Source organism: Cucurbita maxima, unplaced genomic scaffold, assembly GCF_002738345.1.
Source record: "Cucurbita maxima cultivar Rimu unplaced genomic scaffold, Cmax_1.0 Cma_Scf00038, whole genome shotgun sequence".
In the NCBI taxonomy this organism is placed as follows: domain Eukaryota; kingdom Viridiplantae; phylum Streptophyta; class Magnoliopsida; order Cucurbitales; family Cucurbitaceae; genus Cucurbita; species Cucurbita maxima.
Genome location: NW_019272054.1, coordinates 581,330 through 606,130, shown reverse-complemented (window position 1 = coordinate 606,130; position 24,801 = coordinate 581,330). Strand labels below are relative to the sequence as shown.

Sequence of the window (24,801 nt, the reverse complement as noted above, 5' to 3'; positions counted from 1 at the left end):
GGCACAACGATGACCATCCTTTCTTTGCAATTATGCGTCACACCTACGTAGACATTTTCAGCTCCAACGCTTCATCAAGGCAAGAACCTCAAGTATAGGTACTATTTTCTTGTAACTTTTGTTTGAACTTCTTTGCCGAGGGATAACCTTTTTTAGGCACTTGTAACTTGTATGTCTCATATTTTTGCGGTTGCCGCACAAAGAAAGCAAGTCACCTTAACCAATCATACTCATTTGAAGCTCAAATTAAAGCCATGAAACAAGTAGCTACTTCTACAGCAATTGCAATTGGTGGCTTCTTTTAAGCCAGCTCACCAAAGAATTCAACCTCCACATTTTTGTATCATGGCCTTTCTAGTACAAAATGATGTGAACGGCTAGATTTAACAGTATACAGCCTAGAAAGCCTTTTATGACCAAATTGACATTTTACCCGCCCTTTTATTGCATCCCAATCTAACTCAAAAGCAACTCAATTCAATCCAATCCACATTAAATTTCATCCCAGCCTTAACTAGATATGCATATAGTTCAATTGTTGGCCTCAGCATTAGATTCAATGAACCATTAATCAAAACTTGAGAAATTTCCCTAGAAGATACAGCTATAACTTCCAGACCAACGCTCAAACCAACATGAAATAGAGCTGGGATACAGTTACATCGTACAAAAAGGTAAGGGATTACGTTTTTCTATCCCTTCAAGGAGCGAAGTCCTCCGCACACAAAGTTCTGATGCATATATAGATATATACTTATATATATATATATCTATGACTATGCAAAACTGAAGTTTAATCAAAGGGGTCTATTCGTGGGTCGTGTTCGCTTGCCATTGCCATACCAGTGCAAAGGCATGTAGGGCACATAACCTACAAAATAGAATTTGGAGTTAGAAAGCTAGCTTCTCCCTTTTCCCTCCTTCACGATGTTCATTGATCTAAATAAAATGGTGGAAAGTCCCTCAATCCCACAAAACTTTGGGTATAATGAACATATGAAATTTAGCCATAACCTTTCAACTCTAATATTTTAGTCTTTTAAATTTTATTAAAACAATAATAACTCACTTATTGTCACTATTTATTATTATTATTATTATTTAACCAAAGATTAGCCAATGAGATGTCTATATGAACAGATATTTAAAACTATTGGTTAAATGTTGGATAATGGATTTCCATCACCATTCAAGGTTTCTATATTCACAGCTTCTTGTAAGTAACCTCAAAGATGGTGAAAGTATAAGTGGTAGTTCAAGAAATCATACCTTTCCCGACCCTGAACAATTTTGGCATCTTTCAGTCTTTGGTGGCGACAAAGGCTGATCTCCACCACTTAAGGTTGATACTGGCTGGGTCAGCACAAGAGCTCCCGTGTTTGAGCAGCGAGCGCAGGCCAAGTATCCTGGTCCAATTTACAAATGTACATCCCGAAGATTGAGAATGAAACTTCAACAAAAATAATTATGAACAATGTCTTCAATCAAGTTAGGAACTCAGTTTGTGTACTAAAACAAGTGCTCAAGCCATACCAGTGCCAAGACAGTATTTACATCTTTTATGCTCCTGTTGCTTTACATTGTTTGCTTCAACAACCATTAGTGCGGAGATCACCCCGACTGCTCCTCCGGAGAAAGATGCCACGATCGGATCAACCTGACTGCACTTTGTCACAGGAAAACATTTGAACATATGAATTTAAAACTTGCATGAAGTGAAGACATGAAGTGAAGAAATTAAGCATTAATGCCACTGATCTGAATTCCAAAGTGGGCAATTCTTACGAACATTAAAATTTTTTAGTAGTTTACTTGCACACAAACTGCATAATCCACATACACTAAGTAGAAATAGGACTCAAGATCCTCAGTATGAGATTCTAACTGCAACATCTTGAGTAATGAAAGAACACAACAAAGAGCATATCAAATCTTATAATCAACCATAAAATAACCCCTTGCCAAAGGAAAATACAGAAAATTAATCATTATAAGAAATTTTTAGTACCAAAAGTTTAAAATCCTACGAAGGTTGTTGATCCACTCAATTTTGGAAGTTTCCTTTTTATTTATTTATTGGAAAGAAAACATGAGAAATTCACGATGGCAGCTGAACTAACATAATAATCTAAGAAAGCTGTAACATGCTATGATATCGATTCCCTGTACAGTGACTAATAATTTCAAATTTATGCATATTAATTGAATCTCAACAATTTTTAATGGAGCCTTCATAAAAAATAAATCAAAAAATCCAGAGCAAGGATTAAAATATCCGTTAATTCAATGATACATCTTTGAATCAGAGAGTTCGATGTCGATATTTAGTATTAGCTGATATCTTTGACACGTATATGAAGTAAAGACAACTCATTGCCAAAATATTTGTCGATATCGATCTATTCATAAAATCAAAATTTCAATATCGATATCAACATGGATATTTTAATCTTTGATTAAGAGAGAGTATTAGCTCACCTTAGTTGCATTGGAAGATTCATACTGCGAATAAAATCTACATATGATGTGCCTCCTAGTCCCAGCTTCAGCTCAAGCTTAAATGTAAGAGAAAAGATGAAGGAAACATTAGTCCGTTCCAAATTTGAAAAAAAGAAGTTACATGATGCAATCAAAGACTGCTTATTGCCCCTAATGGACAAGATGACTCATCAAACGTGTTTTATATAAAACAGGTAAGATTGCATTAGAAACGCCCAGAGGCACTAAAGGAGCATACAGAGGACTATAGGGTGGCTAATAGATTACCGTGGGTGCTAATAGGCCTCCAAATAGCACTATGCCAATAATTAGAGAAGAACATGTAACATAGTAGAGCTTCAGATTCGCTGAAGTCTGCAAGTATAGTAGCATGTTTATATGGTGATCAACAAGTAGTCGAAAAAGAAAGAGCTTCGGATGATATGACTAGCGAAAAAATTACAGATACCATATTTCTTAGTGGCAGAATAAATATCAAGAATTGAAAAGAAATCAACAATAACATGGAGAAAGAAACTGCTGGGGAATAAAGCATACCAGGGGGGGTAAAAATGGAATGAACGATGGAAAATTGGGTAGTTCGTTTTCTCGCTCTTCCTTTGAAATTCCAAGTTCAGCATTTTTTATTCTCTGCTGTATCCTCAGCCGACGAACCTACAAAGATTGGAGCATTTCCAAAAAAATATGAAGGGGAAGGAGAACCAACATATTTTGATTTCAAACTTTAGAATGAAAATGGGGAGCAGAAAAACTTTTGTCCGAAGTTTTTTCCTGATAGTACTCACCATGTCATGAGATATGCATATGCCATGGTATGGCTCAATTAGACCATGAGGCCCAAGAGTGTGGTAGAGAGGCAATACCATGCCCCTCTATAGTACATATAAGACATATTTGACACATGCACATCAAGGTGGTGAGTCATACACCAATTTGGAGCATCTATTTGACGTCCAATTGACACCAAGCTTGATGAGTTTACATCTTTAACTTATACGGACTTAACTCTGTAGTTGATTATCAAAACTCACGATATAACTGATTTACATTATTGCTTCTATTCTGGCTTACACCTTAACTTGACAATCTTACCTAATCTTCTTGGTGTGTTAGATGATGCACCGTCATCCTTGATCGCATCGTGACACTTCTCTCTTGACCTTTGACATGGCTCAACAAACGGCACTTGCATACAAACACTTTTCTTGTCCACAACGTGGGAGACACAACTTTCTCTCTTTTAGTGTGGATGAGATACCTAACACCTCATTGCATTTGGAGTCAAAAAGTGACTCAAGATGCCTTAAGAGTTCAAGAGTGGGCTGATCCAACTTCAAAACGCTCCCTCTCCACTGTTCTAAAATCCTACTTGTTTTTAATAATCTCGTATTCAGCATGCCATAAACAGAAACTAAACAAGAAACCTCAAAATTTGTCTGGCACATTTTTGGGGGGACAAGAAATAATTTCATCGATAGTACGAAAAAAATTGTTTGCCATCAAGAAAATCATTTCCTAATTGGACTTGTAAACAATAGACCAATAGACAAGATGATGTTCTCTATCTTTATCCACAACATCCCACAAATAATTTAGATATTTTTGCTGAAAATTAACAGAATTCAAGACTGAAAATTGGTTAATGCAAAATCTAATGGAGGATTAAAACTATACAAGTAATGTCAGCCTACACAATATGTATACCTTTTGCATCAATAAATTCAGATTGTTTAGGTTCAACAGAAACTAATTTTTGAATTTTAGAACAACAATGAAGGAATCAGAACCCAAGCCGTCTAAACAATAATACTAATACCTGGCACCGCCCCCTAAATGAACGCCTTAGGTTTTATCAAGCTATTGAAATTTTAGACTCATCTAAATATTTTGAAATTCAAATCCATGAATAATCAAATACAGGCAATCAGTTCATGAGAAAAGTTTATACTACCACGCAAAATGTCTACTAATTCTGACCTCTTCCATATGCAAGAAAATTTTGTTTCGACGACTTCGAATGTTCTCTTGAATTTCTTGCAGTTCCATTTTTGCAAAACCTTCAACTGTTTCAGGTCCCTCTATGATACAAAAACTGCATAAAAATCATGTTATGTTAAAATTTAACGTTCAGATAAAATATTCCTAATTGTCAACAAGGAAACCGAAGAGATAATACTACGAATACAAATTTCCTACTTCCATGAACGTGACAACATCTAAGAAACAATTCCTCGAAATGCCCAGCTCCACATATCTCAAGGCTCAGAAAGGGTCCAATACCAGTGCAAATCCTTAAGATAAGAACTTATGGTATTTGCAATACTGATTTGAAGCAAATTCTTCAAATCATGAGAACACAAACGACCAGTCACTCCAGCCCAAGCGTTCACTCAGAGCGCGAGCATTTTCCCCTTCCTGCTTTGCTAGACAATTACGCCACACATTTCCACGCAGTGAATTGACAACTTGCGAAAAGAAAATGACTCGAAGTAGTCGGCGCATTTTAAAGTAGCAGTGCTCAAAAAGTAAAAGACACAAGAAATTATCCAGCCATTTTGCAATTTCATCACATAACCAACAAAAACATCGAAAATGAACAATTATTTCACTTCCTAGAGGTTGCCTCAAAGTGCTTCAACAACAACAATCAGATACAGAGCTACCACAAGCAAAAATTGACCTACCTGGCAGAATTTTTATCAGAAGGATCAGATTCTATAGACGGAGCAAAAGAAGAAGAAGAAGAGTCAGCGGAATCCGAGGCCATGGATTGGCATCGCCACCTTGAGCTCAATTTCTGCCGCTTTTTAACAGAACTCAACCTGAAAGTCAAACCAGAGCTCCAATAGTAATCGATTCGAAAACTGCGAGGTCGAATCGAGTGATTGATTGGATACGAAGCCACCAAAACACGATCCATTGGAACACAAGAGAAGAAGCAAATCGTTCAATTTTTTTTTGGGATTCTCGTTGATTCTATTGCGAATTTCTGCAACTTCCGGCGAAAAAATTCTGAGAAACCGAAGAACTGAGCAAGCGTTGTGTGCCACGTAGAAAATGATATTTTCTCTCTCTTCTGTTTCTTTCTTCATATTTCAAATAGGAAGAAGAAAATGATATAATTATTTAATTATATCATTTTTTTTCTTTAAAAAATGAATAATTTTTGTGGTTTCTTTAGAAAATATCGATTTTAAAGGATAAAAGGAAAACGACCAAATTGTTTTTTTTTTAATTTATTTATTGCTATGAAAATTTGTTTGTATTTTCTAAATTTTTAGAATTATGGTTTTTTTTTTTCATATTTTAAATAATTCAAATTTGATTAAACCATATTCGAATCTCGAACATTTTAGTAAATAGTGTTGTCTTTTATATTTTTATTTTATTTATTTTAAAAAAACAAGAAACATAAATGTTTAAATTTTGTTTGGTTTTGAAAATATGGATAGAAAATAAATAAATTTATATATTAAAATATAATTTATAAACTTATTTTATTTTATTTTTTTATTTTGTATTTATGGAATACGTAAATTTTAGAAAATGTTCATATAAATGACGTATTAAATATAAAATTGAAATTTCAATACCATACTTTTAAAATTTAGACTTATTAAAGAGTGGATAAACTTCTCTGATGACACGTGCATATGCGCCAAAGTGAGTGTATATATATATATATATATATATATATCCAAGTCATTTGTGGAAAGACCTAGAAGGAAACTGGAGGTCTGGAATCCGATCGAGCAAAATTTCCCGCCCTTCTTTGTTACGTTTACTGTTCAAACACATCGATTGAAGTTATAATCTTTATACGATTCGAGTTCCGGAGCTCAGAGAATTATTGTAATCGGCTCTCGCATTTCGGCCATTGGTGCCCGGCTGTGGTTTCTCTAAATCTTCAACTTCGATTTCCTGCATTACTTTTGTGGTTTTTTTTTTTTTTTTTTGGTCATGGATTCCTCGAAAGAAGAGGATGCTTCCGTTTTTCTTGATCGTTCTTCACGGTTGACTAGAGGAAAGAGGTACCGGACTACTTGCCTATCTTCTATTATTATTATTATTTTCCTTGGAGATGGATTTGATTGTGAATTGGCGACGAACTGATGCAAGATGTTTCGAATTGATGTATTTATGAATGGGGTGTTTTTATTGGTTACAGGATGACCAAGTTGCTTGATGATGAACTTGAAGAAGACGAGCTGTTTTGGAATCAGGATGCACTTAAAGAGGTATTTTTAGAGCAATCTAACCTTTTTTTTTTCTTCTCTAGGAATGATATGATTGATCACGTATATTTGCTTTGTGGGGGTTACTAGTAAAATCATGATTATAGTTATGCAATGTGTTCTTCTGTTTCTCCATCATTTCTCATACGCGCGATTAATGTTCAAATTTGAAAATTTCACTGAAACTGATCTTGTACACATCCACTTAGATGTAGTTACACAGTTGGATTTCCGTATTACAACGCCATGGTCTGGATGTCCTCCGTTAGATTGCTGCAATGTGTCCACTCAATTATGAATTTTGACTGAAACAAATATCCTTTCTGAACGTATCCATCTTCAAAATTCGTTACAGGATGAGGTTGATGACGAATATGAAGAAGAACCTGAGGTTGCTGATGAATTTGATAGTGATTTCAATGAAGATGTGAGTTCTGTTTCAGTTCCTTTTCACGACTTATTCTGGTCAACCATAAACTGTTTTTCATAACATGGCTACTTCTTATGGACAGGAGTCTGAACCAGAGGAAGAAGCCGAGAATGAAGCAGATGAGAGGTTTGCTCTTCTCTGAAGTGCTTGGATGTTGGATATAGATATATTTATATCTTCTGTTTTAAAATTGAGTTTTTTTTTTTTATTTTCTTTCTAGAACACAAACGAAAAAGAGATTAATATTTCCCGGAAAGACCCCTTCTAAGAACAAGAATAAAAAGAGAGTTGTTTCTAAAATTGAGAAATCTTCCAAAGATGAAGCATCGACCGATCAATCTACGCCTCCTGAACATCATGATACTCCAGATGATACTGAAGTTGAGAGAACGGTGAGGAAATCCACTAGAACTTCAGTTATTGTTAGGCAAGCTGAGAGGGATGCTATTCGTGCAGCTTTGCAAGCCACTATGAAGGTGAGTCCTGAATACTTGAGACTTTTCATTTGTAGGATGTAGACCAAACTGTTGTTTGTTAGAATAGTTTGGGTTTTTCTTGAAGGCAGTTTCTTGATTGAATATGGTGATGCTATTATGATATGGAAACTTCTATTTGGGTTCACATATCCTTCAACTACTTGAAAATTATTTGTCATCCTATAAATTATGTAGTCATTTATATTGCCATGTCAGACCATTCATTTGAATCTATCGATCCATTCTGTGTTTCAGAGATGAGGTGAAATGAAAAAAACATGCAGAAATAACTATAAAAAAAACGAAAATTATAAGACAGAAGCTTCTGAGTTCTATTTAGTTTGTTTTGGAGTAACTTCGAATTTTATGACACGCAAAATTTGGTTCTCCATTTGTTTGTTTGGTTTTAATGGTGTTTGGGTATATAAAAAGAAAACTTTTTTTTTTTTTTTTGGTTGGATAATTTATTCTCCTAAAAGAGTTACTGGACTGGTCTTACTATTTTGATGTATGGACTTCAGGTCGTAAGGTAAAGAACTGCTGCTCTTCGTACAAGTGAATATCTTTTTTTTTTTTAGAGATAAGACAACTGACACTGTATTCAGGAGAGTAAGAAATCAGTATGGTAGATAAGATGTCCACCAATTTTGTTAATAAAAACTTTACTTCAATAACTATTAAAGGGAATGCACCTTATAGAAGTGAGAAATCTAGCATCTAGCTAACTTCTAGATGTCTTCTAAATGTTTAGTTTTTTCCTTGAAGATGGATGCTTTGCTTTCCTCTAATCCAAATCTTCTATATGCAAGCCCTAACTCCCATATCAAATGAACTGCTGCTCTTCGTACAAGTTCATTTCATGCTTCTTTTCCTTCAATGTTCAATTTTGTTCTAGTGTTTCCATCAAACAATTTTCTCAAAATGACTGTTTTTAGTATTGGATATGAGTGAGACTGTATTCTTTCGTGTCCACCAGCCAATCAAGAGGAAAAATCCAGGTGAGGAGAAGAAGATGAGTCAGGAAGACATGCTTCTTGAAGCTGCTCAAACAGGTGAAACTGATGGTTAACGTTTGCTGTTGTAAGTTGCAACACTGGGTGGATACTTGAATGTATCTTCTCTTTTTTTCTTTTTTTTTTCTTGAATTAATATTTTAACCTTCCATATTCAAGAAATCATGAACTTGAGGAATTTGGAGCGTGTTTTGGCAAGGGAAGAAGAAGTCAAAAAGAGAGCAATTGTACAGAAAGCTGTGTACAATGGTCCACGGATACAATATTTGTCAAGAAATGGTACCATCTGAAGTGTGACTAAAAATTGTGTTCTTTCAGAAAAGAACTTATCCATGTTCGGAATTAAGTCATATTGGTGTATTTTGTTGCAGGTTGCTCATATCTAGAGTTCAGTAAAGGATCGTCATTTCAGGCAGAGCTTTCAACCACATCAGTTCCATGTAATTAATTACTTGTACATAATCATCCACCCAATATTTTTTTGAACAAGAAATCTCCGGGACTAATGCTCAAATATACAAACACCAAAAGGAGACAAAAGGAAAATAAAGTGCATAACTAATGGAAGGTAAAAGGAGAATAAAAGGAATAATAGATGAAAGATAAATACTTCCTAATTCATACAAATACAGTGCAAAGAGAAATAAAAATATATAATTTAGAAAGAGAACACCATCAAGAAGTTTTGTATCTAGTGTCTTGAGATGCTTCTATAAATTCTCAGAACTCTTTTGTTACAAATCTTGAAATAATAGCCTTCATTGCACATTTTAGTTACAATGAATCCTCAAACACTGTTAGCTCAGCAAAATTTGGCCAGCGTCCTACTTCCTTGTGTTTACAGGATCTTTTTCATTCTTCCAAATTTGTTTCCTGTTAAAAAGGAAAAGAAAATGGATCTTGTTCTTATCAGTACCTTGCCCCCTAAATTGAAAGTGCCCTCTCGAACATTGGTTCCTCTCTTTCGGTAACTTCTCAAATTTTCAAGAGTAAGACTTCTTATGAGAAAACTGTTATTTCCCCTTTACTAAAGTATAAAAACAATAAGTTAAATAAATGGATCTGATTTACTTCGAGAGCTATTGTCCCTTGGAATGTGCCTTTAAGGTTTCAAATTCATTCCATTAAGTTTTTAGTTCTTTTCCTCTTCCTTTGTATTTGAAGAATATGCAGGTTTTGATCTTGCCTTGATCTGTTTCATCTGTAATGCTTCTAATTATTGGTTACTTTTTTCTTCCCTTTTTCTTCCCTTTTTCTTTCTAGATCCAGAGAAAGCCGTATGTGTGATTACAGGTTTGCCTGCGAGGTAAGATCTCATTGCCATTAGTTTCTTCTAATGTTTGGTTCTTGTTCTCCTGTGCCTGAGAGATAGTTTAAATGATTGTTCTGATGTTCTTTTAATCTGAAAAAATAACCCTTCAAGTGCTTCATGAAATACCACAACGTTTTTTGTTAGACCGGTTCAATTATTCGCAATCTAAAGGCAACATGGTTCAATTCCTTAAAATTTAGGCTATGATGGAAACTGGAGAGATCAGAAAAGGTTATATCATTGTTCTTTTAATAGTAAAGTGCATGAGGTGCAATCCTCGGAGCTTTAACACATGGCAGAAAGAGGGTTACCTTATGCTACTTAAGAAGCTTTTAATTCTGCAGGGTATTGTTCCTAAGAACTGTACTGAAGTATAGTATCAAGAACTTGACAATTCTGCAATTATTACTCTCTTGTAATTACTGCCTTTTATGCTGCAGGTATCGTGACCCAAAAACAGGGTTGCCTTATGCAACGAAAGAAGCTTTTAAGACAATCCGTGAACGGTACAGTTCTTCTTTGCTTAATTTTTGGGTTCTGATTTCTTCATTATATTATAGCTGAGTTTGTATACTTCTCACTTCACTTCATTTTCTTTAAGTCTGTTTAATTCTTCTTAAAAAAATTATTCACTACATTATATGCCAATATTGCCGAGACATGAAAACGTTGGATAGAGGGTGACTGATGATAAAAGTTTAGTAAAGACTGTTAATTCATTTTTGCCTGCTACACCATCAATTTCCGATGCTCCATTATGATGTCGCTGGTATCGGCATTTCCCCAAGTTTATGTACATCCAGGAACGAAACCTATTTGACTGACAGATCAAACATAATTACAAGTAATTTATAACCGTACCCTTAATGAGCATACATCAATTCTCTTTCTCACAAGAAGAAAACTCGAATTTTAAATCAGGCTCATCAAGAGGGGTAATAAGTGGCCAAAGTATAAAACAGTATAGACATTTGTGATTTTGGGATTAGCTCAATGACAGGAACACTAAGTTGTACTCTTTTGAGTACCCAAAATGGCCCAATCATCTTCTTCTTTAGTTATTATAAAGCATGGAATCTGTGCTTTTAATAGATGGTAGTTCAGAGTCTTGGTAACTGGGAACCTGTTTCTTCTAGGTGTCTCTGTGACCATGGCAATTCAGAGGTTAATATTATGAAAAAAAATGAAAGTGTAGCTCAACTCTTCCAATTATCTGCACTGAATTGTAGAGTAGATGGTCTTTTAAGACTCCTGCTTTACTTGATTACCTCAAATTGAGCATTTTCCTTCAATCAGTATAGTAGCTCACTAATTGTTGACATGGTGCAGATTTGCGGATGATGGTATGGGAGCCAAGGAAATGGACATGGGATATTTATTTGCTACTCTTTCTGGTAAAGGGTTTTCAGCAAGGCGGAAGAGATCAACGCCGCAAAATAAAAATGAAATTTCCTACTTGCGCCCCTTTTCTCGTTTTCGCCAAATTCCAGCATTTGATTCTGATCTTTCCGATTAGTTTGTTAAGGTAATATAGTAAATTCTCTTATGGCTAAATTTTGTATTGTCTATTCCGCCATTCCATGTTCATGAACTAATATCATTATTATTTTGAATAACCATAGTTTGTTGTTCTGGATGGGCGGGAAGGGAGAGGATTCAGTATTTTGATTTCGATACTGAAGACATTGGCTCTGGTTACCTTGGGATTTTCCTACTCCATAGGTTTCTCGATACTGAAGACATGCCTGCAGTTTTTAGGGGCCTTTCTGGGCGTGCACTTTGTGGTGTTTGCAGTTCTTACAACAGTTCACCTCATCTCTATTCTTTAGCTGATCCTTGTTCGGCTACCATTGCAAGGCAGGTTCTTCTTACAGACATGGCCATCTATTGGACGAAATGTTCTTGACAGAGCTTTCAGATGTGTTCTTGATGAATCGGTATTTTTGGGGTAAATTGTCGTGCCCTACAGCCATTCTTGAGGAGTGACTTTCTCAAATACTCTTCTTTTCATACTGTATTTGCGTTGGTGGTTAGATTTTGTATCCAATTCTCTGTAATCGTGTTAAGGTGCCATTGTCATATGGATTCTGATATATTTTGAAAATGAGACTAGGAAGAATCACGAGTAAATTGTTTCATAGTGACTTTCATTAGAAAAAATGTGAAACAGAGTGTAGAAAGAATATTGCTAATGAGACGAAGCTATTAACAAATGAAAATAGATGGCAAGTGCCTAATCAAATTGATCGGGTCATGTAAAAATAAGGTTCAAGTCTATCGGACTGTTAGAATGCCTCAGTTGCATACATCTATCGTGATGATAAATAGCTCATCTTGTCATGACCTTATCTTGAATTCTCAAAACTTCTGTTGCTCCATCCCCATGGGACAGAGAACCCATCACTATCTCAGTCGTGCTACCGAAGACTCTGGAGAAGTCCGAATATGTGAGTCCTAATTAAAGTTTTTGATAATGGACACTAATAAAGTAAAGGTACCAAAATTAAACAGCTTACAGTTTGGAACCAAAATGGTATTTAAAAACAAAAATATGAGCCACGAGAAGATCATCTAAAAAATGCATATGAATAAGAAATCAGAAGAGGCAACATCTATGAAATCTGCGTTATGTTTGATATTGCGTAAAAACAGATCTCTAATCATTTCAAAATTGAACTCATAACTCAGGTTTGCACATAAGGGGAAAAAAGGATACTAAATTTAAAGGCCAAACACTATAGCGATTTTAATTTCAACGGTTAACATATGGGCACAGTTAAAAACTTGAAACCATTTACTTCTTCTCTTCCTTCTCTGCCTCGGCAGCCCTCTTCAACCGAGCACCGACATGGCGCGCATTCGTTCTCTCAATACGAAGCTTGTCATAAGCCTTGAAGGACTTCAAGTCTTCTGTGATCTTCACAAGCTCAACTGATGGCTTCTCAAGTCCAATAGACATGTAAGGGCCCTGGACCTGCGTGGCAGTTGCTAGTTCCTCAGGAGTAGAGTCGCCAGCCTACAACAACAGATAATGTAAATGAATCAGAGTCGAGGCATTAACAAATGAATTGTATTGCTTCGGTAGTAGGAGTATGGAGGCTACCTTGAACTTGCGGGCACGTCGTGGGAAAACGACCACCTTGGCCTTATAAGTCTTCAACCTCTGTACATTAGCTTGAAGACTCTCCAAGGAACGATTTCTGCGACGATGATCGACTGCAATGCCAATTGTTGGTGCATATTTCTTCGGAATTCCAGCTGCCTGGTTTTATGAAAAATTTGTCAATCATCTTGATGGGTAGCAACCAATGAATGATCTCTATAGAATCCAAACAATATCATTAAACTTGCAAACGTGTTCTTGAATATTACTTGCTCTAGTACACTCCAAAAAAAGATAAACATTCATAGACATTCACAACCATAAAATGAAGATGGCTTTGAAACATTCCATTTATCCAAATATAAAACAACAGCCAAAATAAACTGAGTTAAATACGCTCAAATCATCGAAAAAACTCCAAAATCTGAAAAATAATCCCACCTTCAACTCTTCCAAAGAGAAGCCTCTACCAGCCCTCACTTTCATGTTATACTTCAACGTCTGTCCATGAACAATAGGCCGAAGTGGTCCAGCAGTCGGCCTAGGGAAATTCTTCACAGCCTTCTCTTGACGGACTAGCGATGATTTACAGAAGAACAATCAAAATCTGTTAGAACAATACAATACAATACAATAGAATATATAGCCATGGATGACCTAGCAGAAAACACAGGGCCTCACCATTCCTTCTCCTTGTTTTGCGAGCAGGCTGGTTGAACCAAGTTCTGACATAATTTTGCCAGTGCTTCCTAAAGTGCCCACTGGGGATAACATTGTTGTGCTTCATGGCTTACCTGCTCAATAATTTAAGCAAGTATTCCAAACAAAAGAAAGAATCTTCATTTATGTTATGTATGTCACAAAAATTGGTAGCAGATAAATTTCGTTAATACACTGACATACATATATATCAAACTTAGTTGGAAGTAAAACCCTAATAACCAGAAACGATCTCAAAAATAAAACCAAATGCCTCGAAGAAACACCACAATCGGAAACGATGTCGCCACAATTCGTAGAACACCAAGAAAATACAGAGAGAATAAAAGGAAACCCAACGATCCTAATAAGCAGCTTGAGAAGGACTGCTAAATAGGGAACTAAAACCCTAATCTAACATTGCATAGTATTCCGAAAACGAAGATCAAATTAAAGTCAGCAGATGAACGTAACACAGAGGAAATTGAAATGAAAATGAACCTTTTTCTTTTCCTCTCTGCGCCCCCTTCTGCGATTCCAATCCTTCGTTCCAATTTGGCTGTGCTAAAATTTGATATATAGCGGCCATTGACAAAAGCCCTAGGGATTCCCCTTCCGGTTCTGTTGGACCGGGTTGGTTATTTCTTGTACAAATTTCCAGATTTATTGGGCCGGCTTGCAATTTCACTGTTTTTTTTTTTATCTTAATCTAAGGATTAATTTAATTTAATTGAAAATTTAGGTTAATCCAATCATCTTACAAGTTTAGGCTAATTTCGATTGTGTTTTTTGAAATCAAGGTTAAATTACCAATTTGGTCATTATATATAACTTAGTTATAACTAACGTTCGATTAGTTTTTGTAGTTCTGGTTTATTTAGGTCCTAATCCGACCATGATTTTATGATTTTCAATAGGTCATAACCCAACAATGCATGAACTATGCAACGCATTTCCTATTCGCGTAGCAAAAAACATAGATCCTATTTAGTAACAACTTGGTTTTTAGTTTTTAGTGTTTCCCTCTTCGAGAAACAACAATCCAATTGAAAATTCGCTATGCATGTAAAAGTTAAGCTCAAGAAAACCCGTCTTTCGGCCAATTACTTTTAAAAGAACTAATGAGATAACATGAAAAAGTAGAGAGAATAGAATATTAAAGATTTTATGTCTATTATAATATGAAGAGAGGATTCGTAGGAAAGGTATTTATAAAAAAAAAATTAATTGAGTAATTTCGTAATTAAGTTATAAATTTATAATCTCCCTTGTAAATTCGTTTTTTTAACTCAAGATTTAATTTCTAAAAAAACCCATTTAAAATCCATATAAAGAAAACATTTCTATTTGGATGATATTTTAAATACTAGAACTTTCAAATTTTAAATACCTAACTTTTTATATTATGCAATATTTTAAATATAGACTGATTTTTTTAATTACATAACCTTTTATTTTCTTATATTTCACCATAAAAACATATATATGTTAGTTGTATCCTTATAAAACCCACATTAAAAATAAAAAATAAACAAATAATAATAATGATAATAAAGAAGAAGGAAAAAAAAAATTAATGGAAAAGGGCTCATCTGTTAAATGTTGTGTGCATAACATTGCCTTCTCTCTTATTGATCTCACAGCATCCAGCGCTAATACAAAGTACACCAAAATAGCACAAAATTCAATGTCACTCTTTTGTATATGAAGAAAATTGATTGTTGGCTAATAGTTACTTCTTCAATCAACCAACTCAATGAAATTTGAATAAAAAGAAAGTTGAAGGCGTGTACCTCATGACCTTGCATTTGGTAGCTCCAATTCTATAAACCTGGAATCGATTCAAGGTTGTACTTCTGAGACCGAGCAGCTTCGACTTCCTCGCTATCTTCCACATTTGGTTTCTTCATGGTGTCGAGTGTGTTTATATAAGAGTGTGAAACATCTCGACTGGAAGATATGCCAGAATTGCTGATTCTGCTTGCCAGGAAGCGACGAATCAGACCTCGGAGGAATGGAGCCATGGTATCTGGCTCATATTCTAAGTAATACATGATTCCTCCCATACAAATTGAGAACAGGAAGACCTGCTCATATTACCAAAACAAAGGAAAATTGTTAGAAATTTAACAGAACATCATAGGTATCAGGTTGTTTACAATCCTAATACACTGTAGAGATTTTGTAGAACTCCTCCACACAATTATAGAAACTATTTTGGAAACGAGTTCACTAGATCCAGGCTGACACGCTGCTAATCTCTCTCGAGGATCGACATACGTTGGCAATTAATTACATTTCAAGCATGACATTGCCAGTTATTCTAGGCCATTAATAACATATGAGGAAGTATATTGCTGTGATTACTTAAGATAGAATCACAGAAATAGTTGTTTCTCGGGAATAAGAACATAGATAGATGTGAGTGACTGATGCGCACTCCAAACAGTTGCATTTGATTTTGAAGTAATCATACCTCAGCGTTTTTTATGTTTGGAACCAGGTGGCGTTTGACCAAAATATACCACCAAGAATCAGCTGCACGCGGAAGAACATAGAGAGCTAGTTCAGATCGTCTTCCCTTCTTCTCTAAAAGAACTGAAAGGGCAGATATTCCACCGGCAACCCAATATACGAGTTTGTGGTCTTTGGTTGCAACTTTCCTATGCAAACAAATGACCGCCTAGCATCATCTCAAATACTTCAGAACGTTATCTTACAGACTTCAACTGATATTAATGTGAATACAGTTCAGAAAAACATCGACCTGAAAAATGCCAACAAAGGCAGACAAAAAACTTGTCGAGCGAACTGCACCTTTGACTGCAAGCCAACAGGTACGACTGGGAGCATCCATGAACTGCAAAAGCATGAATTATGATAACTAGAAACGAGAACTTAATGGGAAAAAAAATCTCAGCAAAAAATACAGGGGATAACAGCTATCTAATCATTTTAGTAAAAGATAAGAATTTTCTTAATATATATATATACCTATGCACGTATCAAATAATAAGAGGCTTTTGTAACTACTTATCCAATTTTGGTACAAATTGGAGAGCCTTTTTGTAACTCCTTGGTTTTTGTACATCTTTCTCATGTACGTGTCATAGTTTTAATGGAAAGACCTCTGTTCCCTAGTGAAGGAAAAAAAAGGGAAACTAGCAATTCTAAACAATGGCAGCTCTAACCAAGGAACACAATTTTGGTGGGCCAATCCTGGTAGAAGAAAATTTTAGGGAGAACTTACTTTCTGCAGGTGCAAAACAACGAATGGTACAAATGTCAAAGAGAAGTAAAGAGGAAATGTCTTCTTGAATGTGGCTGATGCTGCCTGCGTATTGTGAGCCATGCACGAATCCGTGTCCGGATGGATTATATTACATGGAATAATGGAGGGAAATTCATCTAGATTTTCATAGCCAGATTTCTGCCTATCTGACAAGTAAGAAGAAAGTGAAGCACCATCCACAGGATGGCCTCTACAACTATCTCGTACAGCCTTGTAGACTGGTTCCGCTACTGGCCCTGTATTCTGAATGAAGTCCCGATATGCTTTTGGCAAGCTCTCCGGACGCATTACAAAGGAATACATAACCTGTAACAAATAGTTAATCACGAGTATGAGGTTATCACAATTATATAAATTCTATGCCAGAAACACCATAAGGGCAGAGATGAATCCCATAGTTCTTTTAATCAAGAAATAGAAATTCCCGCAAATCAACCATAGAAGCTTACAAAAACAGCACCAGTAGTGTTGGAGGGACTAGGAGATATACATATACTATATAGATAGATAGATAGATATTTGGTTGATATAAAAGAGATCTTTTATTGAGAAAATGGGAAACACAGAGGTTACACAAAAATAGACCAGCATCAACAAGGGCCTACAAAGGAAGTAGAATTAAAAGAGGCCCAAATGTTGATAATTCAAACGGGAGTATAGTAATACAAATATGTAAAAGCCAAAAACCTAAGTGGAAACATCTGCACTAGTACAATCACATGAAAAAAATAATAATAATAAAATAAAAAAACTTTTTATTCCTCCCCAATCAAATGCTCCACAAAAAATAGAAAGTAGAGAACCCATACAGCTTTAAACTACCTGTGCACATGCCATGGCAAAAAGAAGAGAATCACCATGTCTCCAGTGACTTCCCCAGAAGTGGAATTTGTTCTTGGATTTTGCAGAATTATAGGCACACTAATTTTATGAAGAAAAATGAAGCAAATGAAGAAGTAAAAAGAGTCAGATAGAATTATAAATATAAAGATAGGGAGCCAAAGAAACGGGAGAAAGAAAACTACATCTCAACGGCAAACTTGTGTGCTTTGTACCTGAGCAAGTCTAGCCATAAGATATAAAGCAAGAGTACGCCTCCGATTTGAGCCATCTAATGCTAAAACAGACAGACCAGCCACTGAACCTGCTAAAATTCTGCTCATCATCCATTAAAAAGAAGAAAATGAAACACAAACAGAATCATGAAGACGTGAAAGTTGATGCTACAATGGATTGGAGACTTACACATTTAACGATGTGTCTTTCTTTCTACACTTTCTTAGCAAGCATCTAAGGGCATGATAAGACCCAGTAAAACCACCAAAGAGCAAACCAACACGACATGCCTCTTCTCTCACTATCAAGTCTTTCTCTGAGACAAGTTGCTACAAAAAAGTGTTCGGGAGGAAAAATCTAATCAAGTACATGAAAAAAAAATGGAGAGAACAATATATCCTCGAAGAACTAAATTATTAAATAGATGTGAGAGGCAGCAGAAAGTTAAACACATTATATGATGTCCAACATTGGTTGGGGAGGAGAACAAACCACTATTTATAAAGATGTGTAAATCTTCCCCTAGAAGACGCGTTTTAAAGCCTTGAGGGGAAGCCCGAAAGGAAAAGCCCAAAGAGGATAATATCTGCTAATGGTGGATCTAGGTCTTTACACATAAAGATTAACCTTCCAAGTTTTGGCCCTCTAGTATGAAAGCGCTACCTTTCTTTTAACTTCCATCACCACTTCTATCTTGTTGTACTTATCTATCAAAAAAGCATAATTTTCCCATTTGAAAAAAATGAACCAATACAAACATATAACTACGCAGTCTGACATAAATCACTTGTGGGGAAAAAAAAGTTAAATCCTAATATGGAAAAAAATGTAGGTAAACAAATGACAACCCTCTTTACTTCAATCTTGATTGTTCCTATTGGAAATATTCTTTTAATCCCTGAAAAATTCATCCCATTTCGTTTTCACTCACCTCCAATAAAAACTCATTCCCAATAAATATGGTGAAGAATGCAATTCAACGAGAAATAACTATAATAATCTCCATCAAATGCATTAACCTAAACAAACAGTCACATGGCAGCCATAAGAATCAACTATATTGATCATGAAAACAATAATAAAGGGAGAAAACTGTATGGTGCCGTGAATCCAACAATATTTTCCAATCCTGATTCAAAACTTCAATCGGCGATCTCACAAAACAATAAGGAATACCGGAATCAACAATTTAAAAATACGAATGACATCAAACAAAACGAACCTTGAGATCAAGAATAGAGGAATAGGACTGCCTCCGCGCGAGCTTGAAAGCACGGAGAAGTATACCAATGCCAACTCTAACACCATAAGAGAGAAGGAAGGTCTGACAGAGGTTACCAATGGCATTAGCCACACAAGAGGACTCGTAAGCAGCATGTTCACAAGGCGGGGGCTGCTCCCGGGTCTGGTGATGATGAGATCCACATGCCGCTACTTTCCGCTGCCGCCGTTGAAGCTCCTCAATAGCTTCCCGGAGCTGGTCCTCCGCCTCACGGAGACGGTTCTCGGCCTCCGAATTCTGGATGCTGCTGGTGCTCCTGTTAAGAGACGGCGATGAGGGAGAGGAAAAAGGGGGGAAAGAGGAAGAGGAAGAGGAAGAATAAGAAGAAGAGGATGACATTTTGCGATGTGGAGAAAGGGAAATGGGGGCATCTGAGGAAGAGAGAATGAGGGATTACGAGAGATCGGAGATGGAGGAGAGGGATGCGAATGAAGATGAGAAAGAGAACGGTGGAAATGGTGGAAATGGCGGAAACTAAGCCATTGGTGGTTGAGGAAGACGAGGAAGAGGGATCCGTTTGACAGTTAGGGGGGGAAAAGGCAGGAGAGAAGGCTTAGACGGGGGGGCTCTCTATAGTATCTTATTACCCACTTCATACAAGGCACGTTACAAAAGAAAACGATGGCTGAACTCAAAACATTAATTTAGTAACGGATTAATTTGTTGTCCTAAATTTGAGAGGAGAACAACCCTTCCTGAGTGTAGAAATATCATTGTAACAGAGATGTTTTAAAATTGTGAGATTGACGGTGATGCGTATTGAAATCGTGAGGCTGACGGTGATGCGTTTTGAAATCGTGAGACTGACGGTGATGCGTTTTGAAATCGTGAGACTGACGGTGATATGGGTCAAAATAAACAATATCTGTTAACGGTGGGTTTGAGTTGTTACAAACGGTATTAGAGTCAAGCACCATGGGCTAATTGTGATACGTTTTAAAATTGTGAGACTGACGGCGTTACAAAACAGGTCAAAATGACCAATATCGATTGGCGGTGGGTTTGGTTTATTACAAACTGTTTCTGTTGTATCAGAGAGCTAGATACTGACGATAACTAGTGAGTACATTGGGTCCCCAACATTTATTGTAAGGACGTGGAAACCTAACATGAGATTGACAATAAGCAACGAATCAAACGTTGGGTCTCCAACACAGTGGATTGTGAAATCATTTCTTATAAGGGTGTGTAAAGACCATGAAATTGATGACTAAGTAACGGGTCGTTGATGGCAATAAGTAACGGGTCAAAACGGACAATATCTCCAACAGTGGGCTTGATCATGAAAAGGTGTATTAATTTTCCACACATCTAAAAAATCTAAACCTTTTTCATATCAACGATGGTCACATGAAAACCATGACCAAATCTCTCAAAAGTAGGATCCACACGAAAACAAGTGACACTCGTATTCTCTCTTTGCATTTGGAGTCATTACGAGTGACAACAAATCTAGGTAAAATCCATGCAGTGATGTTGAAGACAATAAGGACCCTGACAATTTTGTCAGACTTTGATAGTAGTTAACAGGTCAACTACTGTGTGTTGATACTTCTTTGCACGAATAAGAAAAATATTAACAAGGAGGAGAAACTACTAAATCTTGGCAATAAGGTTAATAATTTTTATTCGACAGTAAATTTCATCATGCAAGTGCTTGTAATCTAAGCACTTCAAAGAACAGTGAAAAAAGAGAGGAAGTGAAAGTAAAACCATAGAAAATAGTAATTCATCTATATGTCTAGGCCTCCCAACCCCTCAAGAGGGTAGCACGAGCCACACGGTTGACAGCCAAAGTGAAAGCACCCATACGAAGGTTGCAGTCATGTGATTTGCACATGCTCTTGATATTATAAAAAGCTCTTGTCATGTACCTTTGAAGCTCCTTGTTCACCTTCTCTTCATCCCACATGAACCCCTGAATATTCTGCAAACTTACCAGAATCGCACCTCTTAGCTACCACTTAGTTCACTTTTTTGTTGTTCTTGTTTTACTCCCTAACGTTCTCAAGAAATGAAGCAAATTGGTTGGAACGTAATGTGAATTGTTGTCTAGATTTGCATGTTTTTCTAATGCTACATGTTAGGAATCACGTCTCTCCATAATGGTATGATATTGTCCACTTTGAGCATAAGCTCTCATGGTTTTGCTTTGGGATTTCCCAAAAGGTCTCGTACCAATGGAGATTGTATTTCTCACTTATAAACTCATGATCTTCTTCCATTAAATGAACTAAGGTAGGACTCACTCCTAATAATCCTCAACACTAGATTATTCCGAGACGCGTTATAAAAAAGAACTAACTAATTGTTACAATGATACATCAAAAACTTTGTACGAGGTTGAAATCACAACATCATAGTTTTCATGTTAACCTACATATCCAATATTTTAAATCTTATTCTACTCTTTCAAATATTATTCGGAGAATATTATACATTTAAAACTTACTAGATTAATATATTGAAAACTTCGAAATTATGTTTGGAGACTAAAATTGTAACAACCTAACCCCGCTACTAACAAATGTCCGTTTTAACTCGTTATAGGGAGACGTTTCCACACCTTTATAAGGAATGTTTCATTCCTCTCTCCAATTAATGTGGGATTTCACAATCCATCCTCCTTTGAGAGACACAACGTCCTTGTTGGCACACCACCTAGTGACTGACTCTTATACAATTTGTAAGAAGTTCAAGTTCACCTTTAGCAGATATTGTACGCTTTAACCCGTTGCATATCACATCAGCCTCACGGTTTTAAAATGTATCTACTAGAGAGAGGTTTTCACACCCTTATGAGGAATGTTTCGTTTCCTTCCAACCGATGTGAGATCTCACAAAAATAGTAGAATTTAAGCCTACATTAAGCGCAAAAGTTTTCATGTTGAGTGTGCTTGTTACCTGAACCCACTCAAAATAGCTTACGGTGACTCCACCAGCATTTGCACAGATGTCAGGGAGTATTATGACTCCTTTCTTAGATAGGATCTGTAGCAATGGAATCATAACTATCACAAATTTAAGCATACGCATGAATCCAAGATTAATTAGAAACATTACCTCATCTGCTTCTGGATCAGTAGGGTGGTTAGCTGCCTCTACTATAAACTTTGCTCTCACACCACCAGCATTTTCCCTTCAGTTGGAAAAAATGGAATTAGCTAGACACATTGAGTTGCAGAAGTTAACCTCAAATATACAATGCAAACCATACATAAATGCATATACATATCTTCAAAGTATTCAAGAGTTTCAAAAGTATTTGACAGCAGAGGAGGATTTGTGGATGAAAAAGATGGTAGACCTGTTCAAAACTCCACCTAAAGCACATGGGATAAGAACATCACATTCATGAACTAGAAGTTCATTCGGATCCAAGCCATCTGCACCTTGGAAATTTACGAGACTATTGGTCTTTTCTCTGTGTTCAAGCAGGTCGAATACATTGATCCCATTTGGATTCTTTACAGCGCCGGTGATATCACTCACTGCAACAACCTTTCCTCCTTTTTCATGGATGAGTCTTGCAACCCAAGATCCCACGTTACCAAATCCCTATTAATTTGCAGTTCATAGAGGTTTCTTCAATTGAAATGTTGAATAGTTTCAAAAGAGAACACAAAACATTGTCAACAAGACCATTAAGTTTGCACATTTGAATTCTAATATACCTGAATAACAAATGTTAAATCTTTGATTTTCTTTCCATGCTCAGCAAGTAAAGCTTCGGTAGCAAAAACAACACCACGCCCTGTTGCAGCCTCTCTACCAAGGGAACCACCAAGGTCCTATAATTGAAAAATGTATGAGAGAGGGGTCAAATCAATTCAGTAATATTCGTCAAACACAGAGCAGTTTCTTGAATCTTCAAGTCTTAATCACTTACTAAGGGCTTCCCCGTCACAACAGCAGGCGAGTGACCATGAAACTTAGAGTACTCGTCCAAAATCCAGGCCATTGTCTGCACAAATCATTTGGCTTCAAATTCATAGCAGCAGCAGGAAATTCTAAGCATAATCAATCATCCTGCCGAAGGATACTATTGAACCTGTAAACTATCTGAACTAAACCTGTGCATTTGTGCCCATATCTGGTGCCGGAATGTCCGTATGTATGCCAATAAGGTCATGGATCTTCTGAGTAAATACACGAGTAAGGCGTTCCAACTCACTCATACTTAACTCTCGTGGAGTGCATCCAATCCCACCCTTTGCACCTCCATAAGGAATATCTGCTACGGCAGTCTTCCATGTCATTAGTTGAGCCAGAGCATTTACTTCATCAGGGTTGACCTTTAGTAGCAGAATTGAGCAATTCAATAGTCCATTACGAGGATGTTCATATGTAAACATCTTAAGTCTCTTAGTAACAGCTCAAGAACATTACTTGTAAATCAGAAGGCTCAACCTTTTAGTAACAGATTTTGTCATTCAACTATGTATGGTAGCAGTATCTTGTCACTTCTCATTGCAAGTACTTGAATGCAATAAGGTGCGCTGGAGAGTAGAGCTCTCATATAAGCACATAAAAAGCCTTGCATGTCTCACTACTATTTAGATGACTTTTTGGAACTTTTTAAGTGCAGTACTTACTCGATAAACACAAAAGATGTTCTTGAGAGTGTTCTTAAAATAAATGCTTTTTGGCAATAGTTTCTTAATTATACCCACTTTAGTAAATGGTGTTTAATAACAAATAATCTTACACTCGGATCATCGGGTGCTCGAGTCAAACGTACTTCAAAGATTGCCTTCCAACTTTTTCATAAAACAATTTTATCTTCTTTTCAAACCACTCTCAGACCTAACTGATTGAGTGCATCCAAAATAGACGGTTAGACAAACACGACTCTCCACAATTGTACGATATTGTCCACTTTGAGCATAAGCTCTCATGGTTTTGCTTTGGGCTTCCCCAAAGGCCTCATGCCAATGGAGAGAGTATTCCTTGATTATAAACTCATGATCATTCCCTAAATTAGCCGATGTGGGACTTTCATCATCCAACACAGACAGCGGTGTTTTAGAATGTCCAAAATTACAAGTGATGATATTACAAAAAGAACAACAATAGCAACCTGTTGCCTGATAGAAACTAGTATCGTTTTCTTAGTCCAACAAATGTGGTGGGGATATGAACCTCTGATCCGATGAAAAAAAAAAAAAAGACTTAACCGGTGAACTATGCACATGCTACCACAGAAATTAGAATCGTTGATAGTGTTCAACGTGTCAAAAGTTCTCATTCAGAAACCAAAACGCACCAAATGACATCTTCACTTGCAAATCAAATAAGATAAACAGAAAAGAACAATCGCACATAGTGATCAAAACATAAAAAAAAAAAAAAAAAAAAAAAAAAAAAAAAAAAAAAAAAAAAAAAAAAAAAAAAAAAAAAAAAA

The 24,801-nt window shown here is 36.2% G+C and overlaps 5 protein-coding genes across 9 annotated transcripts in view; 1 reads left to right on the top strand and 4 right to left on the bottom strand.

Moving 5' to 3' along the window:
* Positions 1-527: 527 nt before the first annotated feature.
* LOC111468845 (protein ORANGE-GREEN, chloroplastic) lies at positions 528-5,590 on the bottom strand. Of its 2 annotated transcripts, none has more exons than XM_023113971.1 (8): positions 5,184-5,590; positions 4,477-4,591; positions 3,037-3,153; positions 2,767-2,853; positions 2,479-2,555; positions 1,534-1,661; positions 1,270-1,406; positions 528-871 (listed from the first exon to the last, which is right to left on the bottom strand). In XM_023113971.1, exons 1-8 carry the CDS (start codon positions 5,417-5,419, stop codon positions 794-796), a joined length of 975 nt encoding a protein of 324 aa, XP_022969739.1. In that variant the 5' UTR covers positions 5,420-5,590; the 3' UTR covers positions 528-793. The 2 variants fall into 2 exon arrangements, with proteins under 2 accessions (XP_022969739.1, XP_022969740.1); XM_023113972.1 differs by lacking the exon at positions 5,184-5,590 and adding an exon at positions 4,689-5,168.
* Positions 5,591-6,225: 635 nt separating this feature from the next.
* LOC111469126 (SWR1 complex subunit 2) lies at positions 6,226-12,105 on the top strand. 2 transcript variants are annotated; one of them, XM_023114368.1, is made up of 12 exons: positions 6,226-6,530; positions 6,668-6,737; positions 7,090-7,161; positions 7,247-7,290; positions 7,385-7,640; positions 8,617-8,692; positions 8,813-8,932; positions 9,025-9,093; positions 9,917-9,959; positions 10,406-10,471; positions 11,295-11,481; positions 11,588-12,105. In XM_023114368.1, the coding sequence occupies exons 1-11, from the start codon at positions 6,460-6,462 to the stop codon at positions 11,479-11,481; spliced, it is 1,074 nt and encodes a 357-aa protein (XP_022970136.1). In that variant the 5' UTR covers positions 6,226-6,459; the 3' UTR covers positions 11,588-12,105. The 2 variants fall into 2 exon arrangements, with proteins under 2 accessions (XP_022970136.1, XP_022970137.1); XM_023114369.1 differs by having other exon boundaries at positions 11,295-11,490.
* Positions 12,106-12,530: 425 nt separating this feature from the next.
* Positions 12,531-14,331, bottom strand: LOC111468859 (60S ribosomal protein L13-3-like). The gene is made up of 5 exons (XM_023113987.1): positions 14,269-14,331; positions 13,750-13,862; positions 13,510-13,643; positions 13,069-13,227; positions 12,531-12,981 (listed from the first exon to the last, which is right to left on the bottom strand). Exons 2-5 carry the CDS (start codon positions 13,853-13,855, stop codon positions 12,760-12,762), a joined length of 621 nt encoding a protein of 206 aa, XP_022969755.1. The 5' UTR covers positions 13,856-13,862; positions 14,269-14,331; the 3' UTR covers positions 12,531-12,759.
* A 933-nt stretch (positions 14,332-15,264) lies between these two features.
* LOC111468853 lies at positions 15,265-19,950 on the bottom strand. 2 transcript variants are annotated; one of them, XM_023113981.1, is made up of 9 exons: positions 19,338-19,950; positions 18,305-18,444; positions 18,115-18,214; positions 17,882-17,980; positions 17,018-17,365; positions 16,535-16,627; positions 16,244-16,450; positions 15,561-15,854; positions 15,265-15,419 (listed from the first exon to the last, which is right to left on the bottom strand). In XM_023113981.1, the coding sequence occupies exons 1-8, from the start codon at positions 19,734-19,736 to the stop codon at positions 15,591-15,593; spliced, it is 1,650 nt and encodes a 549-aa protein (XP_022969749.1). In that variant the 5' UTR covers positions 19,737-19,950; the 3' UTR covers positions 15,265-15,419; positions 15,561-15,590. The 2 variants fall into 2 exon arrangements, with proteins under 2 accessions (XP_022969749.1, XP_022969748.1); XM_023113980.1 differs by having other exon boundaries at positions 15,361-15,854.
* Positions 19,951-20,991: 1,041 nt separating this feature from the next.
* Positions 20,992-24,801, bottom strand: part of LOC111468854 (glutamate dehydrogenase-like) — a 4,724-nt gene continuing 914 nt past the window's right edge. Inside the window, exons 3-9 of one of the 2 annotated variants that reach the window (XM_023113982.1) lie at positions 23,471-23,692; positions 23,287-23,361; positions 23,072-23,188; positions 22,705-22,955; positions 22,461-22,536; positions 22,302-22,388; positions 20,992-21,324 (exon numbers count right to left, since the gene is read on the bottom strand). In XM_023113982.1, the coding sequence (XP_022969750.1) occupies positions 21,139-21,324; positions 22,302-22,388; positions 22,461-22,536; positions 22,705-22,955; positions 23,072-23,188; positions 23,287-23,361; positions 23,471-23,692 (1,014 nt within the window). In that variant the 3' untranslated portion in view covers positions 20,992-21,138. Of the gene's footprint in view, positions 21,332-22,301; positions 22,389-22,460; positions 22,537-22,704; positions 22,956-23,071; positions 23,189-23,286; positions 23,362-23,470; positions 23,693-24,801 lie in introns of both variants that reach the window. The other variant, XM_023113983.1, reaches the window with a different exon arrangement.

What these genes read in the sequence shown, in the direction of transcription:
- LOC111468845 (XM_023113971.1), bottom strand. Translation starts at nt 5,419, where the DNA reads ATGGATCGTGTTTTGGTGGCTTCGTATCCAATCAATCACTCGATTCGA. An exon ending in AATCTTCCAATGCAACTAAG is followed by an intron (nt 1,662 to 2,478) that starts GTGAGCTAATAC and finishes GACAAAGTGCAG; the next exon opens with TCAGGTTGATCCGATCGTGG. An exon ending in TAAATACTGTCTTGGCACTG is followed by an intron (nt 1,407 to 1,533) that starts GTATGGCTTGAG and finishes AAATTGGACCAG; the next exon opens with GATACTTGGCCTGCGCTCGC.
- LOC111469126 (XM_023114368.1), top strand. Translation starts at nt 6,460, where the DNA reads ATGGATTCCTCGAAAGAAGAGGATGCTTCCGTTTTTCTTGATCGTTCT. An exon ending in ACAATATTTGTCAAGAAATG is followed by an intron (nt 8,933 to 9,024) that starts GTACCATCTGAA and finishes ATTTTGTTGCAG; the next exon opens with GTTGCTCATATCTAGAGTTC. An exon ending in TTTAAGACAATCCGTGAACG is followed by an intron (nt 10,472 to 11,294) that starts GTACAGTTCTTC and finishes GACATGGTGCAG; the next exon opens with ATTTGCGGATGATGGTATGG.
- LOC111468859 (XM_023113987.1), bottom strand. Translation starts at nt 13,855, where the DNA reads ATGAAGCACAACAATGTTATCCCCAGTGGGCACTTTAGGAAGCACTGG. An exon ending in TCTCTTTGGAAGAGTTGAAG is followed by an intron (nt 13,228 to 13,509) that starts GTGGGATTATTT and finishes TCATAAAACCAG; the next exon opens with GCAGCTGGAATTCCGAAGAA. An exon ending in GACGTGCCCGCAAGTTCAAG is followed by an intron (nt 12,982 to 13,068) that starts GTAGCCTCCATA and finishes CTGTTGTTGTAG; the next exon opens with GCTGGCGACTCTACTCCTGA.
- LOC111468853 (XM_023113981.1), bottom strand. Translation starts at nt 19,736, where the DNA reads ATGTCATCCTCTTCTTCTTATTCTTCCTCTTCCTCTTCCTCTTTCCCC. An exon ending in CCTCTATTCTTGATCTCAAG is followed by an intron (nt 18,445 to 19,337) that starts GTTCGTTTTGTT and finishes ACTTTTTTGTAG; the next exon opens with CAACTTGTCTCAGAGAAAGA. An exon ending in CCTTTGTTGGCATTTTTCAG is followed by an intron (nt 16,451 to 16,534) that starts GTCGATGTTTTT and finishes AGATGATGCTAG; the next exon opens with GCGGTCATTTGTTTGCATAG.